Below are 20,056 nucleotides of genomic sequence, written 5' to 3'. Positions count from 1 at the left end.
ATGGGTGTTTTCTATCCTTTAGCTGAAGGTACACTGTAAATGGATATCAGATAGAATATTGGCATTTGAAATATGTCCTCTCTCGGAGGAGCAACATACAGCGTTTAGCATCAAATATTTAAAGTAATTGAACGATATTTTGCACTGAGTAGAGGTACCTTATGGCATGTTGCAATGTGTTACAGTAACTGGGTTTTCTGTACACATTTTCACAAAGCCCAGAGTGCATTACAAAATACCAATCCATTAATTCTGTTAGTGCTGAAAAACTAGACTGATTGAGTGAAATATTGATTATTTGTTGTTAGTTCATTAGTCCCTCAGTTTATCCTTTTCTAAGGTGGATTCTGTACTACAGCCTCTGTGTTCAAGTTTGTGTTCAGGTGGATCCTGCGCATACATTAAGCAAATTTATCCAAGTGGAATAAGTGCAAGTGTTTGCATTAGCTTTCATTAGTTTACCCTGTTCACCTCAACTGGAACTGAGTATATTAAAGTATCTCTGATCCACCGAAACCCCACCAACAGCAACCACACCCAATCACTATTACTTCATATTAATACATTTATACCCAGCGGTGTAAAAATAATTTTAAGTACTACTTAAAGTAGTTGTTTTGGGTATGTTACATTGCTTTACTGTTAATTTTTTTGACAACTTTTACTCTAACTTCACTTCATTCCTAAAGAAAATAATGTACTTTTTACTACATACATTTTCCCTGACACTCAAATTACCTGTTACATTTTGAATGTTTAGCAGGACAGAAAATGGTCCAAATCACACACTTATCAAGAAAACATCCCTTGTCATCCCTACTTCCTCTGATCTGGCGGACTCACTAAACACAAATGCTTCATTTTTTAAATTATGTCTGAGTGTTGGAGTGTGACCTGGCTATCTGTAAAAAAAAAATTGTGCTGTCTTGTTTGCTTAATATAAGAAATTTAAATTATCTGTACTTTGACTTTAATTACTTATGTCACAACCTGGCCATAGTTTATTTTGTATGTTTCTATGTTTTGGTTGGTCAGGGTGTGATCTGAGTGGGCATTCTATGTTGGATGTCTTGTTTGTCTATTTCTATGTCTGGCCTGATATGGTTCTCAATCAGAGGCAGGTGTTAGTTATTGTCTCTGATTGGGAACCATATTTAGGTAGCCTGGGTTTCACTGTGTGTTTGTGGGTGATTGTTCCTGTCTCTGTGTTTTGTACCAGATAGGGCTGTTTTAGGTTTTCCCCACTTTTGTTAGTTTATCAGTGTATAGTTTCTTTATTAAAATAAAATGAATAACAACCACGCTGCATTTTGGTTTGCTCCTCCTTCTACAGACGAAAGCCATGATAACTTAAGTATATTTTAGGAACTACATTTACTTTTGATACATAAGTATATTTAAAACATAATACTTTTAGACTTTTACTCAAGTAGTATTTTACTGGGTGACTCATTTTTACTTGAGTCATTTTCTATTAAGGTATTTTTACTTTTACTCAAGTATGAGAATGTATTACTTTTCCCACCACTGTTTATACCTAACTGGGAGAATATAACTCAGATACTATGTGGAACACATTTTTCTTCCAACATCTGAACCTTTCTAGCAGGTTTTTTTTCTAGACCCATTTGTTGAAATAGGGAGTTTTTCTAATGATACAGCAGTCTCAGCATGGAGTTATGTGATGTGTTCATTCACATTAGCAAACACTACGCATCGTCCAAGTTAATTTCACACAGTGTCTACTGAAATGGGATATGACAGGGACATTAGTATGATAAAAATCTGACATGGCTAATGTTTGCAGAATAATGCAGCATCCTGACTGTAGGATGATTATCTTCCCCATTATTGAAATTTAACTTTCATCTCTCTCATTTACCTTGGAAGGATAATTCCGCTGCTGCCTGTGTTTGGATTTAGTTTTCATTTGGAATGGCTTTGCATATGTGAACATGCTATATCCACATACTGAATGTGCATCCATTTTGCCTGTGGAAATCAACCACTTTCTATATTATGAAATAATATATTTAGATTCATATTCAGTCTCACATGAGCCCCAATATGTTTCCAGCAGTCATTCAGATAGAATATTATTTTTGTATAATAAGATCAATTGTTTGGACATTGTTGTCTTTTCTTTTTAAGGTACGTTGAGAAGATTGAAATTATAGCATGTGTGTATTTTGCCTACAGCAGCAGTTTCAATCTTACATTTATTAATTTCAAGGAATTGAAGTCATAAATAGGACTGTCAAGAATGAGAAGACTTGCTTTTGAGAACCTCTGTGCAATAGCCAGTAGTCAGACTGGCCCGGTACCTGGGGAGATAGAGAATACTGAATGGAGCGATTCCTTAGGTTAGATACTGGGTGTATCTCAGCGTAGCTAAGCAACCAACCAAATGAGGCACCATGATCTCATCTATTGTCAAAAGTTGAGAATCTCCTTGATTAGCGACCATTTTTATATGTAGTCTATGCAAGGTCGGCAGAAACCACTAACAACGCCGTTTTCAGGGATACAGTATCTTCAACCTCGCTTCCGTTTCCACTGGAAAACGGACGTGGGGACTTGGCTCAGGCCTTTATTTTATGCCTGCTACGTTAGGTTTGTTTTTATGAACACCTAAGGATGAGCATGAGCATACTGTGGCATTTGAATAATTACTGGTCGTAAAAAAACATAATGGAAAAGAAACCAATGTGGTGGAGAATTCCACCACCTACAGAACTCCAATTAACCCCTGTGTGCATCTTTAAATTAAATAATGCATTGTGTTTTATCAGTGTGCTCCGTGGTTGCCTCCATGCCAGTACTAGTATATGAAGAGCACAGGTATGAATGTGTTGCTGTTCTAGCACAATACATATTACAGATAAGCAAATACAGCAGCAACACATTTGGACAATGTTTCTTTCCGTAATGCTAATGGTGCCAAACATCCCAAAATACTTTTGTATATATAGTGTATGTGGACACCCCTTCAAACCAGTCAGAAACGGGTGTATAAAATTGAGCACACATTGACAAACATTGTCCATAGACAAACATTGGCAGTAGAATGGCCTTACTGAAAAGCTCAGTGACTTCCAATGTGGCACCGTCATAGGATGCCATGTTTCCAACAAGTCAGTTCCTCAAATTTCTGCCCTGCAAGAGCTGCCCTGGTCACCTGTAAGTGCTGTTATTGTGAAGTGGAAATTTATAAGATCAACAACGGCTCAGCCACAAAGTGGTAGGCCACACAAGCTCACAGAACAGGACTGCCGGGTGCTGAAGCGCATAGTGTGTGAAAATTGTCTGTCCTCGGTTGCCACACTCACTAACAAGTTCCAAACTCTGGAAGCAACGTCAGCACAATAACTATTTGTCGGGAGCTTCAATAAATGGCTTTCTATGCCCGAGCAGTCGCACACAAGCCAAAGATCACCATGTGCAATGCCAAGGTCGGCTGGAATGGTGTAAAGCTCACCGCCATTGTACTCTCTGGAGCAGTGGAAACGCGTTCTCTGAAGTGATGAATCACACTTCTCCATCTGGCGGTCAGATAGACTCATCTAGGATTGGCGGATGCCTGGAGAACATTTACATGCCCCAATGCATAGTGCTAACTGTAAAGTTTGGTGGAGGAGGAATAATTGTTTGGGGATGATTTTCATGTTTCTGAATAGGCCCCAAAGTTCCAATAAAGGGAAATCTTAACAGTACAGCATACAATGACATTCTAGATGATTCTGTGCCTCCAACTTTGTGGCAACAGTTTGGGTAGGACCAATCCTGTTTCAGCATGACAATGCCACCATGCACAAAGTGAGGCCCATGCAGAAATGGTTTGTTGAGATCGGTGTGGAAAACCTTGACTGGCCTGCACAGAGCCCTGACCTCAACCCCAGCAAACACCTTTGGGATGAATTGGAATGCCGACTGCGAGCCAGGCCTTATATCACCCAACATCAGTGCCCGACCTCATTAATACTCTTGTGGCTGAATGGAAGCAGAGCCCTGCAGCAATGTTTCAACATCTAGTGGTAAGCCTTCCCAGAAGAGTGGAGGCTGTTATAGCAGCAAAGGGGGGGCCAACTCCACATTAATGCCCATGATTTCGGAATGAGATGTTCAACGAGCAGGTGTCCACATACTTTTGGTCATGTAGTGTATCATTCCAAGCTCATGCCAAGCATGGTTGCCTCACTCTGTCTCCTCACCTTGAAAGGACTTGGGAATAATGTCGAAGACAGCTTTTTCATCACATCAGTGATCCTATTTTACTTTACTCACTCTTTCTCTTCTACGCCTTTTCTTCCCTCTCTCTATTTCCCTCTGACTCTCAAGCCAAAATGGAGATTAATTCAACGTATTTGCCTTTTGATGGTGTTCAGAGAGGAAATTATTAAAGTATGCCTTTCTCTGGATCTTTTATTGAGATGTGCAATTTTTTATTAGATGGATAGAGGTATCTTCCCTCAATCAGGATGTTGCTTGGCCTGATGTGGCTTTGTCATAACCCTGCAAGTTTCATAATAAAAGCCTCTAGTATTTTACACAAATTCCAGATATGGCAATTCGAGGGACTGCAGACACTCCTTGCGAAGAGATGGACCTGTGAACTCTATTTTTTTTTCACATTACTTTCCTTCAGGTAATGGCCCTTTCCCGACGGTTTTTGGTACTGTCTGCCATTGGCTGTGAATGTAATACATGTTAAGTGGTCTTTTGTGTGACACAGATGGACTGATTTATTTTTCTCGTTTGGCAGTCATAAGACAGTGGGAGAGGATTAGAGGCTACAAAGCAAGACTGTGCAGAAAGCTGCATTACAAGTAAACCATTTTTCCATCTGCCTTTTCTCTTGGTTAGGTTGCGATTATATGATTTAAGCCGACCCCAGACACACAGTGACATATCCCATCTATCAAAGGAAAATACACCATATAGGGAACAAAAAGGATGACACTGAATCCAATACTCCATGTTTGAACAAAAATATATCGTACAGTAAAATGACAAACACACCATTCAACAGTATTCCAAATTGTAGAGGAATTTCCACCTCAGTATTGTTTTCATCCACAATTTTTTAGCCGAGTAAAGTCACATCGTATAAAAATAATATCTCAACAGCTGTAATGGAAACAGGTAGCATCGGTACAATTTTATAAATGCCAACTTGTTCGTGCAACATGGTGGGAACTTTTTGTGTTTGTAAAATTTAATTATGCGAGAAATTGTGGTGGAAACACCTTTATGTGCAACTATTGATATAATAACCATCATAACTCAGTAAATGTTGAGTCAAGGGATGATATGGTGTGTGGTCCTCCCACTATGACTCGAGAAACCATGCAATTTATTAGGCTACAGATTAAATAAATTAAGATGAACTTCACAGGGTGGTGAAAGTGCACAGTGATCTTGATGCTCCTTTTCAATAAATATCGAGTGTATTATTCTGGTGATATGATGATTGATGCTTGACTGCCATTTGACAAATACAAATTATCTCACTCTTATCCATATTAATGTCATCATGTAGACCACTCTACCCACACTGTATCTGTGAGCTGTTGGCTAGAGTGTACGTGTCAGACCAGAGTAGGCACATTTTCTATTTAAGGAAAAGGTTTTTGTGACAAAACTATCAGTAGAGTTTAAAATGCTAAGGTAACACATTGAACTATAGACTTTTATTCTGTACATGAAAACTTAAGCGAAAAAGTAGATTTTGTGTGCACTACGTCATCAACCAGTCACTTGTCTCTGCAACGACACAGTTTGGTGGAAACACACCACTAAATATTTGCAGATTTTATTTTTTATGCTGATTTTAGAATATTCATATGAAGATCTGTCGTCAATTGTAAGGGAACCTAGTTAGTAATTCAAACATGGATCATTCAGTTGAGACTCCCTCTCTGATCTGTTTACCTAGCTTATTCATTCACAAAGCACAGTTCAAACCCAATGTTAGACCAGAGAGCATTATAAACACAAGGTTGACACGCAAACCATCTGTATCACTCCTTGAGCCTTCAGATATCCATCACTGTACCATAGCCACAAGATTAGTGAGTACTTGTGTATCGCCTCACCTTGAAAAATGCTCCATGACACATGCTTTCTTCATGATTTCACCTTTGAGAGGATATGATACTGCTGCTTTAGTCCACTATCTTATCTGTGCATTGAGTTGCTGTATCTGCACTGTCACTGTATGTTTCTACCCCAGTCAGATACAGCTTGCTCTTTGATCTTAGACCACAGTATGTCTGGAGTGAGCTGGTGTTGGACATCTTCATACACCAGTCTGTACTGTTCACTTAACTGGGGACACCTATCTTTTTCATTGACTGTGTTGTGTTCCCTCTCGACAGTGAGCATGTACAGAAAGTATTCACACCCCTTGACCTTTTCCACATTTTGTTGTGTTACAGCCTGAATTAAACATTGATTAAATGTATATTCAAGTAGCAAACATCTCAAAGTATTGAATATCCCTTTGCGAACAGTGAAGATAGAGCATTTCAAGGTCTTTGAACATTTCTAACATGTGCAGTCACAAAAACCATCAAGCGCTATGATGAAACTGGCTCTCATGAGGACCTCCACAGGAACGGAAGACACAGAGTTACCTCTGCTGCAGAGAATAAGTTCATTAGAGTTATCAGCCTCAGAAATTACAGTCCAAATAAATGCTTCACAGAGTTCAAGTAGCAAACACATCTCAACATAAACTGTTCAGAGGAGACTGCACACAATACTCCATAATGTCAAAGTGGAATTGTGTTTTTCTAAAGTTTTACAAATTAATTAATAATGGAAAGCTTAAATGTCTTGAGTCAACAAGTATTCAACCCATTTTTTATGGAACGACTAAATAAGTTCAGGAGTAAGAATTTGCTTTACAAGTCACATAAGTTGCATGGACTCTGTGTAATAATAGTGTTTAACATGATTTTTGATTGACTATCTCATCTCTGTACCCCACACATACAAATAAATATCTGTAAGGTCCCTCAGTCAAACAGTACATTTCAAACACATATTCAATCACAAAGACCAGAGAGGTTTTCCAATGCCTCGCAAATATAGGCACCTATTAGTAGATGTCCATTTTTTTTTAAAGCAGACATTGAATATCCCTTTGAGAACAGTGGAGTTATTAACAATTTTGAAGCCCATGCCTAGTCTTTTTTATTCTCACCCCATCCTAGCCCAGCTCAGCTAAATCTCTGATAGATGTATGTTGCTTCCAGGAGGTTAGCCTTGATGTAGAATCAAAAATAAATAAATAACTTTGAATGGAATGGAAAAAGTCAATTTTCTGACTGCTGGTCTCAATCCTTTGGATGTGCGTTTTGTTCTGAGCTAGAGATCGCATTTTGATACTTGTGTAATATAATAATATATGCCGTTTAGCAGACACTTTTATTCAAAGCGACTTACACTAATGAGTGCATACATTTTATGTGACTGCTGAATTGGTCAACATAGATTGACTCTGCATAGTTCTATAGGGGATGGTGAGCAATATAAAGCTCTGTAAGGAAGCTAAAGTATCAAATTGAAAAGGAGCCATAAGATGAAATACAATATGTCTCAGGGCTATAGGGGAAAGCACTCCCAAGGTGATTTCCCAGGTAATGGACCTTTTAGCATGGAAATCAGAGAGTAAGGGAATAGGGACTGCTATTAAACAGCTCCACTGTTGCTCCTTTGGGATGCATGGACTTAATCAGTTATATTTCACAGATGCCATCTTTTATATATGGGTACACATTAATCTGCAGTGTTTCAAGTCCTTAATTGGACAGAACCATGTGGGATAGGGCCAGAATGAAACAGCAGAGAAGAATGATGGTTCTCCCTTTAATTGAACCGGGCCTTACTGCTTGCACAACACTCAGAGGACTTGTTGAAGTGAAGCAACATAACTATTCACCAGCAATGCCTCTGATAATATTGAAAGAAGTTACTAAACTGGTAATAGGCTTCTGTGTTTATTTCGATAGTACTGCAATCTCGGTACCCAGAACCATATCTTGCATTCACATAGCATACATAACATCTTGAATAGGTTATTAAGTAACTGAACAGTGTTGGGGTAAGAGTGTGGGATCTTGATGTAACAGCAAGCAATTGGCTGAATTCTTTAATAAGCTAAAGCGTCACATGCTATACTTTATTTATCTATTTCTTCAGAAATATAAAATTGCAATATTATTTTGCAATGCTTTGATGATTATCCACAACTTTGATGTGTTTCTACGGTACATATGGTGCACACTTTGTTTTTGTTGGCGAGGCTAATTGGCTAGATATCATGTTATGTACCTACTCTAGCTATGAATGATGTAGGCCAACATGACATGTTCCGACGACAAAATGGTGCATTCTTAAAGAGTTTCCCTTTGCATGTTTGCAGCTGAGATAGCCTGCATATTATGCTATCTATAGATCACTGCATTTTATTATTTTATCCACAGAGTATTTTTCATGTGGTATGGATTTAAATCTGTCTGCCTCAAAATTGGATTTTCAGAATTATATTTAGCGTAGCGTCCCTAAATTGACTCTTTGGAATAATAACTCCTTTTTTATCGCTAAAAGTATTAAATGCACACGCTTATTGGTTTTGCATGTAAAACTGTGCTGTGCTTAAAGAGTCTGATGTGAGTGCTGTGAGTCATTTTCAGGAAGACTCCAAAAGATGTTTAATAATCATCAAACACTGAAAAAATACCTGACTCTTAAAAATCTTCACGTGGACTTTCTTGCAAAGTTTTATCTAAATAGGGTATTTACAATCTGAGTAAGGTATAATCAATGTTTGCATGTGAATGTACCGCAGCTCTGTGTTCATACCTTAGAGACATCCCAGGTTATTCATCTGGTTCTCTGTTTTGTACTCTCTGTCTTCCAGGTTTCTTAAGCACAGGGGACCAAGCTTCCAAAGGAAACTATGGACTTCTTGATCTGATCCAAGCCCTGCGCTGGACTAGCGAGAATATTGCTTTCTTTGGTGGTGACCCTTTACGAATAACAGTTTTCGGATCAGGGGCTGGCGCCTCCTGTGTCAACCTCCTGACCCTGTCCCATTATTCTGAAGGTAACCGTTGGAGCAATTCAACCAAAGGTATAATGCAGAGGTTGCAACTTTTTCCATTTTCAGTGTCGCATGCCACCTGTGTGATTTAAGTTGATGAGAGTATTTTGCTCTCAAATGGCTGTATACATAGCCACAGGAAGTAGGGGTGCTAGGGGTGCTGAGGGTGTTGAGGGTGCTAGGGGTGCTTGGGGTTCTAAAGGTGCTAGGGGTGCTGAGGGTGCTAGGGGTGCTGAGGGTGCTAGGGGTGCTGCAGCACCCCCTGAAACATAATTTAAAAAAACATATATACAGTACCAGTCAAAAGTTTGGACACCTACTCATTTCAGTTGTTTTCTTTATTTTTGCTGTTTTCTACATTGTAGAATAATAGTGAAGACATCACCACTATGTAATACACATATGGAATCATGTAGTAATCAAAAAAGTGTTCAACATATCAAAATATATTTTAGATTTTAGAGTCTTCAAAATAGCCACCCTTTGCCTTGATGACAGATTTGCACACTCTTGGCATTGTCTCAACCAGCTTCATGAGGTAGTTACCTGGAATTCATTTCAATTAATAGGTGTGCCTTCTTAGAAGTTAATTTGTGGAATTTCTTTCCTTCTTATTGCATTTGAGCCAATCAGTTGTGTTGTGACAAGGTATGGGTGGTATACAGAAGTACATATTATGGCAAGAACAACTCAAATAAGCTAAGAGAAATGACAGTCCCATCATTTCTTTAAGACGTGAAGGTCAGTCAGTATGGAGCATTTTAAGAACTTTGAACATTTCTAAGATGTGCAGTCACAAAAACCATCAAGCGCTATGAGGAAACTGGCTCTCATGAGGACCTCCACAGGAACGGAAGACACAGAGTTACCTCTGCTGCAGAGAATAAGTTCATTAGAGTTATCAGCCTCAGAAATTACAGTCCAAATAAATGCTTCACAGAGTTCAAGTAGCAAACACATCTCAACATCAACTGTTCAGAGGAGACTGCATGAATTAGGCCTTCATGGTCGACCTGCTTCAAAGAAACGACTACTAAAGGACACCAATAATAATAAGAGACTTGCTTGGGCCAGGAATCACGAGAAATTGACATTAGACCGGTGGAAATCTGTCCTTTGGTCTGATGAGTCCAAATTTGAGATTTTTGGTTCCAACCGCCGTGTCTTTGTGAGACGCAGAGTAGGTGAACGGAGGATCTCTGCATGTGTGGTTCCCACCGGGAAGCATGGAGGAGGAGGTGTTATGGGGTGGGGTTGCTTTGCTGGTGACAATGTTGGTGATTTATTTAGAACTCAATGCACACTTAACCTCTCTGGGCGACAAATTCAAATAAATTACTATAAAATCAAACTTTCATTAAATCACACATGCAATATAGAAAATTAAAGCGACACTTGTTGTGAATCCAGCCAACATGTCAGATTTCAAAAAGGCTTTTCGGTGAAAGCAAACAATGCTATTATCTGAGGATAACACCTCCATAAACAAAGATAAACCATATTTCAACCCTGCAGGCACGACACAAAACGCAGAAATATAAATATAATTCATGCCTTACTTTTGACGAGCATCTTTTGTTGGCACTCCAATATGTCCCATAAACATCACAAATGGTCCTTTTGTTTGATTAATTGCGTCGATATACAGTGGGGAGAACAAGTATTTGATACACTGCCGATTTTGCAGGTTTTCCTTCTTACAAAGCATGTAGAGGTGTGTAATATTTATCATAGGTACACTTCAACTGTGAGAGACAGAATCTAAAACAAAAATCCAGAAAATCACATTGTATGATTTTTAAGTAATTAATTAGCATTTTACTGCATGACATAAGTATTTCATCACCTACCAACCAGTAAGAATTCCGGCTCTCACAGACCTAATAGTTTTTCTTTAAGAAGCCCTCCTGTTCTCCACTCATTACCTGTATTAACTGCACCTGTTTGAACTCGTTACCTGTATAAAAGACACCTGTCCACACACTCAATCAAACATACTCCAACCTCTCCACAATGGCCAAGACCAGGGAGCTGTGTAAGGACATTGGGGATAAAATTGTAGACCTGCACAAGGCTGAGATGGGCTACAGGACAATAGGCAAGCAGCTTGGTGAGAAGGCAACAACTGTTGGTGCAATTATTAGAAAATGGAAGAAGTTCAAGATGACGGTCAATCACCCTCGGTCTGGGGCTCCATGCAAGATCTCACCTCGTGGGGCATCAATGATCATGAGGAAGGTGAGGGATCAGCCCAGAACTACACAGCAGGACCTGGTCAATGACCTGAAGAGAGCTGGGACCACAGTCTCAAAGAAAACCATTAGTAGCACACTGCGCCGTCATGGATTAAAACCCTGCAGCGTACGCAAGGTCCCCCTGCTGAAGCCAGCGTATGTCCAGGCCCATCTGAAGTTTGCAAATGACCATCTGGATGATCCAGGGGAGGAATGGGAGAAGGTCATGTGGTCTGATGAGACAAAATAGAGCTTTTTGGTCTAAACTCCACTCGCTGTGTTTGGAGGAAGAAGAAGGAGGAGTACAACCCCAAGAACACCATCCTAACCATGAAGCATGGAGGTGGAAACATCATTCTTTGGGGATGCTTTTCTGCAAAGGGGACAGGACGACTGCACCGTATTGAGGGGAGGATGGATGGGGCCATGTATCGTGAGATCTTGGCCAACAACCTCCTTCCCTCAGTAAGAGCATTGAAGATGGGTTGTGGCTGGGTCTTCCAGCATGACAACGACCCAAAACACACAGCCAGGGCAACTAAGGAGTAGCTCCGTAAGAAGCATCTCAAGGTCCTGGAGTGGCCTAGTCAGTCTCCAGACCTGAACCCAATAGAAAATCTTTGGAGGGAGCTGAAAGTCCGTATTGCCCAGTGACAGCCCCGAAACCTGAAGGATCTGGAGAAGGTCTGTATGGGGTAATGGGCCAAAATCCCTGCTGCAGTGTGTGCAAACCTGGTCAAGAACTACAGGAAACGTATGATCTCTGTAATTGCAAAATTATATATTTCTGTACCAAATATTAAGTTCTGCTTTTCTGATGTATCAAATACTTATGTCATGCAATAAAATACAAATTAGTTACTTAAAAATCATACAATGTGATTTTTGTTTTAGATTCCGTCTCTCACAGTTGAAGTGTACCTATGATAAAAATTACAGACCTCTACATACTTTGTAAGTAGGAAAACCTGCAAAATGGGAAGTGTATCAAATTCTTGTTCTCCCCACTGTATATCGACGGAATGTCCATTTATTTGGCGTGTTTGATCCAGAAAAACACCAGTTCCAACTTGCTCATTGTGACTACAAAATATCTCAAAGGTTACCTGTAAACGTTGCCAAAACATTTCAAACTACTTTAGTAATACAACTTTAGGTATTTTTTAACGTAAAAAATCGACAAAATTGAAGACGGGATGATCTGTGTTCAATACAGGAGGAAAACAAACTGAAGCTAGCTTTCTGGTCATGCGCTCCTTATCTAACAGTACACTTCAAGTGACCCTTGTTCAAGATGGCCGTACTTCTTCATTACACAAAGGAATAACCTCAACCAATTTCTAAAGACTGACATCCAGTGGAAGCGATAGGAACTGCAAGAAGGTCCCTTAGAAATCTGGATTCCCAATTAAATGAATTTAAAAGAGTGACATCAAAAAAATCTGAATGGTTTGTCCTGGGTTTCGCCTGCTAAATAAGTTCTGTTATACTCACAGAAATGATTCAAACAGTTTTAGAAACTTCAGAGTGTTTTCTACCCACATCCACTAATAATATGCATATCTTATCTTCTGGAGATATGTAGCAGGCAGTAGAATTTGTGCATGCATTTCATCCGGACGTGAAAATACTGCCCCTGTCACCAAGAAGTTAACCAGCATGGCTCCCACAGCATTCTGCAGCAATACGCCATCCCATCTGGTTTGCACTTAGTGCGACTATCATTTGTTTCTCAACAGGACAATGACCCAACACACCTGCAGGCTGCGTAAGGGCTATTTGACCAAGAAGGAGAGTGATGGAGTGCTGCATCAGATGACCTGGCCTACACAATCACCCGACCTCAACCCAATTGAGATGGTTTGGGAGGAGTTGGACCCCAGAGTGAAGGAAAATCAGTTAACAAGTGCTCAGCATATGTGGGAACTCCTTCAAGACTGTTGGAAAATCATTCCAGGTGAAGCTGGTTAATAAGAGAATGCCAAGAGTGCGCAAAGCTGCCATCAAGGCAAAGGGTGGCTACTTTGAAGAATCTAAAATCTTTTTTGATTTGTTCAACACTTTTTCGGTTACTACATGATTCAATATGTGTTATTTCACAGTTTTGATGTCTTTGCTATTATTCTACAATGTAGAAAATAGTAAAAATAAATAAAAACTCTTGAATGAGTAGACGTTGTCTATACTTTTGACTGGTACTGTATATATTTATTTATTACAAAATTATTGCACTGGGCCTTTACTAGTCCTGTATTAGCTGACCGAAATAGCCGTCTGCCCCCCCCCCCCCCCATCGGCAAAAGAATCGCAGCACCCCCAACATCTTCCCCTGTGTAAAGTGCTTTTGATTCTCTCTCTCTATCCTTCACGTATACATTTGAATTGCCATAGTCCCCACCTTTTATATGCCTCACAACCACAAAGAACTGTAGACAATCCTGCTTCCTTACTTTTCCCTTCCTTCCTAGCAGCTGGATATATACATTTGTATTTTCCCTGTTTTTCTAGGACCTTAAATTGTGTAAAACTCTTCTCAGGGACTAAAGCACTGACCCACTTTATTTGGATTGTATCGCTATCTCACCTCCTAATCCGCGTTCTTAGGGGAGCCCCAATCAATGTTATCATGTCAGTGTATTGCTCCCTCTAATCTTATTGTCTTCAGAGATTAATTGAATACAAAAATATTAATATTCATACCACAGTATAACACTTTTCAGACACAGCATGATCAATCCTGCTCCAACAACTTTGTCATTTCCATTTTTCTCAATGTTCATGTGTGGGTTGGATCGAAAGACAGATTTCATATCAACATGTTTGAAAATGTGATAATTAAAGCAAGTTTTCTTTGTTATTAGAATGATAAAAAATACATGTACATTAAAATAGGTTATTTCTTGTTTATAAAACTTCAGAATTAACAATACGTGTCATGATAATTCCTATGATATTGTAACTGTGTAACAAGTCTGTCTACAAACCTTGTCAAACAAACCCTGAAATAGAAGTCTGACTGTTTGTAAAGCAGTAATCTCTGTTAACAATGCAGATGTCTGTCAAGACAAGAGACAATGTCTCTCTGTGCTCTCCCAGGAATTGCACAATAAACTAAGCTAGACAAATTGACTTTTACATTTTCAAGGTTGTGAGGAGAGTTACGTCTATTGCCAGCAAATTTAATCGCTCTTCAAGTGCACATAACTCTACAAGTGCACATTTAGATTTTAGTGTGAGTACACATCATGCTGTGTTTGGATATGTTTAGTAATGACAGTTTCAGTGGCATTTCCTCCTGAGTGGCAGGTCATGTAGAGAGAGAGTAGAGTATTACTTTGGGAAATGATTTTATCACAGCATGCATCAATGACTTACAATGATAGGACCCATAATTAAGACACATAAAGGCCCATGCACCAACCATAGTATCCCTAAAATAATAGTCTGTTTTCTATCATACTCTGGGGGAAAGCAGGCAACAACATTTCCCAGGGTGATGCATTGTGATGCTACATTATGAGGTGTTGTCTGACTCTGGTTGGCTTGTATCTTGTCTCTCTGCAGGACTTTTCCAGAGAGCTATAGCACAGAGTGGCACTGCGTTGTCCAGCTGGGCAGTCAGCTTCCAGCCTGCTAAGTACGCTCGCATGTTGGCCAAGAAGGTGGGCTGCAACCTGAAGGACACGGTGGACCTGGTGGAGTGTCTGCAGAAGAAGCACTACAAGGAGCTGGTGGACCAGGACATCCAGCCAGCCAGGTACCATATCGCCTTCGGGCCTGTCATAGATGGAGATGTGATCCCAGACGACCCCCAGATCCTCATGGAGCAGGGCGAGTTCCTCAACTATGACATCATGCTGGGCGTCAACCAGGGCGAGGGCCTGAAGTTTGTGGAGCTCATCGTAGATAATGAGAACGGAGTCCAGGCCAATGATTTTGACTACGCCGTGTCCAGCTTCGTGGATGACCTGTACGGTTACCCGGAGGGCAAAGACATTCTGCGTGAGACCATAAAGTTCATGTACACGGACTGGGCTGATAAACACAACCCAGAGACCAGGAGGAAGACCCTGCTAGCTCTGTTCACTGACCACCAATGGGTGGCTCCGGCCGTGGCCACAGCAGATCTCCACTCCAGCTTTGGGTCACCAACATACTTCTACGCCTTCTACCACCACTGCCAGACAGAGCAGGTGCCCCCGTGGGCAGACGCAGCCCACGGTGACGAGATCCCCTATGTGTTTGGCCTGCCCATGATCGGTCCCACAGAACTGTTCCCCTGTAACTTCTCGAAGAACGACGTCATGCTCAGTGCTGTGGTGATGACTTACTGGACTAATTTTGCCAAAACTGGGTACGTGTGGTACTGAAACCTATTTTAAGCTGTAATGTGTTTATGCCAGCAAGCTTGTGTGTGTGTGTTACATTTTTGTCTAGTTAAAGAATTGAATACCATGTTGTATACATTTTTATGTTTTATGTTGGACAGCATATCAATGTGTGTCATTGTCCCATCCCATATTGAAAGACATGCTGTTAATTAATGAAAAAATATATATATTTTTTTTTGCCTTTAAGCATGTAGTCATGGAGGTAATTGTTTTTTGGAGCATAATGGGGGACAATGGCTTTTTCCCTCAGCAGCCAAAGAGCCCAAAGGGACCATCGAGATACTAATGATCTACATATATAACAGTAAATTGACATATAAAACAGGGCACCAATGAGATTTATGCCTCCACTTTGCATGGTTAAGCCAGTTTATGATGTGTTCTGACTGGCTCCATATGCCATTCCCAGAAAATGGTACTCGTTCTGCTGGAATGAGCCTCCATTCCTCATGCTTTGTAGTGGTGCTTTGCTCATACTAAGTCCCATCTTTCCCCTGCAGTGACCCTAACCAGCCGGTCCCCCAGGATACCAAGTTCATCCACACTAAGCCTAACCGTTTCGAGGAGGTGGCGTGGACTCGCTACAACCAGAAAGACCAGCTGTACCTCCACATCGGCCTGAAACCCCGCGTCAAGGAGCACTACCGGGCCAACAAGGTCAACCTGTGGCTGGAGCTTGTGCCCCACCTCCACAGCCTAAACGAGGTCACCCAGATCATCTCCACCACCACCAAGGTTCCCCCACCGGAGGTCACGCCCAGGTCACCAAAGAAGATTCCTGTCAACACCAAGAGGCCTAATCCTACGCCTTTCCCCACCGAGACTCAGGACAGTCAGAATCAGCCCTTCCTGGTGGATCAGAGGGACTACTCCACTGAGCTGAGTGTCACCATCGCTGTGGGTGCCTCGCTGCTCTTCCTCAACATCCTGGCCTTCGCTGCCCTCTACTACAAGAAGGATAAGCGGCGGCACGACGTGCACCGGCGCTGCAGCCCCCAGCGCAACACGACCAATGACCTGGCGCACACACAGGAGGAGGAGATCATGTCCCTGCAGATGAAGCACACAGACCTGGACCACGAGTGCGACGCCATGCATCCACACGAGGTAGTTCTGAGAACTGCCTGCCCGCCAGACTACACGCTAGCCATGCGCCGCTCACCTGACGACATCCCCCTCATGACCCCCAACACCATCACCATGATCCCCAACACCATGCAGGGCCTCCAGTCGTTGCACAACTTCAACACCTTCCCCAGTAGTGGACAGAACAACACCCTGCCCCACCCACACTCACACTCCACCACCAGGGTATAGCCGGACGGACGGACGCTGACACACACAGCACATGCCAGAGCTCACACCCAGCCCGATCAAACGGATGTGGAATAACTTCTACTCCTGTGAATATATTAAGGGAATAGGGATTTTGCTGGGACGGGAGGAGAATTTCATTTGATATAAAAGAAGAAATTAGAAAGAAGTCAAACAAATAATTCAAATGAAAAAAATAAACAAAGAGAAGGATACTTTTTATTTCTGTTATTGAAACAGAACAAGGTCAACTTTTCCAGCTACAGATATCAACTTTGGAATTTTATAAACGATTGCTTGATCCTGTTATCTTGGAAAAAAGAAAAAACCTCAGTGGAGTTTGAGGAGTAGCAGGTCGCTTTGTAAATGAAAGAAAACATATTGTTTTCCTGAGGCATCAAACTGTAGAGTACTCTTTCTGGAGTCAAGGGGAGATGCAACCAATTTAGGCATGTGTTACTCTACAAGTAGAGGCAATGTAAGATATGACAAAAACAATCTAGAGAGAGAGGGAAAAACTCTTAAAGGTTATGCACAATGTAAACATTTTCAAAATGTCTTGGATTCTTCTCAGAAATTTATTTTTGGGGAACAGTTTTATTGTATAGAGCCTTTTTACATATCTAGATATGTACACAAAGCACCAATGCTGTTTAAGTCATTCTTGGGCGTCAATTCCGCAAATCTGCCAGCAGAACAAAAACGGAGGGATCCACTGGCTTTCTGGCAGATTCAGCTTCATCACACAAGTGCTGTCTATACCGAGAGCTGGAGGACAAAGAATACTGGATATTTTTAGCACGAAGCGCATGACAATTTATCTGCTTGATGGCTGTTCTGCTGATTAAGTCATAATTAAGAAATAAAGTCAGCCCCATTGGAATAGTTTGAAGGAACACTTCTGATTGGCTTACAAACCCACAAACCCACATGGGTTAAGGTCATGGTCATAATTGGGGACAGCAGGGGAGGGTGGGCTTACGGTAACTACAGTACATACACAATAGCTTGAGTGAACATGGGTATAAGGACTAGTTTTGTACAATGTGTGTTGGTACAACTTTTTGATAGTGGTGAATCACTCGCTGTTTGGGATCCCGATGGAGGGACGTTTCATTGTACTCTTTTGATCAATGTTATTTGCTATTACTTATTAGGTTACTTATCACTGATCTTGACTAGTTCAAGGAAACTTTAACGTAGAAAAGTAATTACCTGCACTGTTTATTATTTTTGTTTTCCGTATGAATGATCCCTAAACACAAAGTGTGCCCAGGGCCATGAAGAAGGGAAGGTGAAGGCTAGGGAATAGTAGAACCTCTTGAAAGCATACATTTTCTTTCCCCCTATTATCCTTTCATAGAGTATGTTCCGTAGCACTGTTTAAAGATTTATGCGTATAAATGTGTAATTGAAGCGAGGATGCCCTCCGCTGACATGTTGGATGTGCCTGCAACCCAACAGCAGGAGGAAGAGAGGCGGGGTGGAGAGAGAGCGAGAGAACAGGGGCCCCAGGAACTCCCATGGTACACCTCTCCCAGGGAGGAAACAGCATGCAGGCAGATTCACTACAGTCAAACCGCTTAGAACCGTCTAGCCAGCACCCTTGTGTCTCACAGAGTAATTTCCATTTGCTTCTGTTCTGTTCTTTTTTATTTTCTACTGATGATGCTGTACTGTATTGTCTCAGATTTTCTGGACTTTTAGTTCTTGTTGTTCTGTAGCATGGTTTATTCGTGAACACACGCCTTGGTGTCACATTGTACAAGACTGTCAGCGTGTTACCATGACTGTCCCGCTAACCTCTAGGCAGCCCATAGTGAATGTTCCTGCCCTCACAATGCCAGAGTGCAACTTCCCTCTGACAGCTATCGCAGGCCAGGGGAGTGACAATGTGTTATACAAATACATACCAGAGTGAATAGCTTATAGGAGGAAGCCGCTGAGGGGAAAATAGTTCTCTAAACAGTCAAAAGCCCCACTGTACTCAAGCAGAGAGTGAAGACGGCACATACTGTAGTAAGAGGCGACACATAAGTAAGACAAAGTAGTAAGAAAAACACTTGTCCTCCCATTTTCCTGTCAATAAAGGCTGGATATAATGCGTCTGCTAAGGGGAGACAGTTGCTCTACAGTCCATCAAAGTAAGAACATACCCTGCCAAACAATGGGACGTAGACAAGGTATAGCTTTTCTGGGGGAGGTGAAGGTAAATTATAGTCCACATTGCCCAAAACTAAAACGCAAGCAATTTCATCAGCCTGTATTGCAGTGGTGTGACCTCTAAACAATGCTCCTTACTGGAGAAATGACACAGGGGGAGAGAAACGCCCAGCGAATTAAACATGTAATTGCACTACGGACAAATGATCAAGTAATTGGAGAACAACATTGGAGAGTTGGCAGGAGAGGCGAACGCCACAGAAGCACTCACTCTAGCACGCAGGATGAATGATTGGGGATTAAGAGGTGCGGGGAGAAAACTGTGCTCTGTTTCTGAATAACACAAAACCTCTGACACAGAGCCAGTCCTCAACAGGATGTTCCCATGGACCCCCCCCTCACCACTCCGTCTCTACCTGGGAGGATTGGAAACAGAGTTAGAAATGGGACAACCGGTACTACCCTCCTCTCCCTACCTCCTTCCCACCCCAAAAGGCTGATTCTGCACATCCCCCATATTCAATTACTGCAGGTGTGAATATGGATAGTTGCTGCTCACTATACTCTTTCTCCACCATGCTCCCTCAGAGTGGTGTTAAAGGCCCAGTGCAGTCAAAAACGGGGTTTCCTATGTATTATATATATTTCCACACTCTGAGGTTATAATAATAATGTGAAATAGTGCGAATTATGATAATGCCCTTTTAGTGTAAGAGCTGTTTGAAAAGACCGCCTGCAATGTCAGCCTGTTTTGGTGGGATAGAGTTTTGGCCCGCCTGGTAACATATCCAGGCAGTAAATTGTTAATAAACCAATAAGAAAGAGGGTTCAAAACATCTCTGCCA

At 41.3% G+C, this 20,056-nt stretch overlaps 1 protein-coding gene across 2 annotated transcripts in view; it reads left to right on the top strand.

Moving 5' to 3' along the window:
* Positions 1–17,998, top strand: part of LOC135556388 (neuroligin-1-like) — a 279,949-nt gene extending 261,951 nt beyond the window's left edge. For both annotated transcript variants that reach the window (XM_064989556.1, XM_064989555.1), the window contains 3 exons: positions 8,927–9,139; positions 14,908–15,697; positions 16,235–17,998. In XM_064989556.1, coding sequence (XP_064845628.1) covers positions 8,927–9,139; positions 14,908–15,697; positions 16,235–17,051 — 1,820 coding nt within the window. In that variant the 3' untranslated portion in view covers positions 17,052–17,998. The remainder of the gene's footprint in view (positions 1–8,926; positions 9,140–14,907; positions 15,698–16,234) is intronic.
* The last annotated feature ends 2,058 nt before the right edge of the window (positions 17,999–20,056 follow it).

Source organism: Oncorhynchus masou, chromosome 15 (assembly GCF_036934945.1).
Source record: "Oncorhynchus masou masou isolate Uvic2021 chromosome 15, UVic_Omas_1.1, whole genome shotgun sequence".
NCBI classification, from domain to species: Eukaryota; Metazoa; Chordata; class Actinopteri; order Salmoniformes; family Salmonidae; genus Oncorhynchus; species Oncorhynchus masou.
This window is presented reverse-complemented; position numbering and strand designations above follow the sequence as displayed.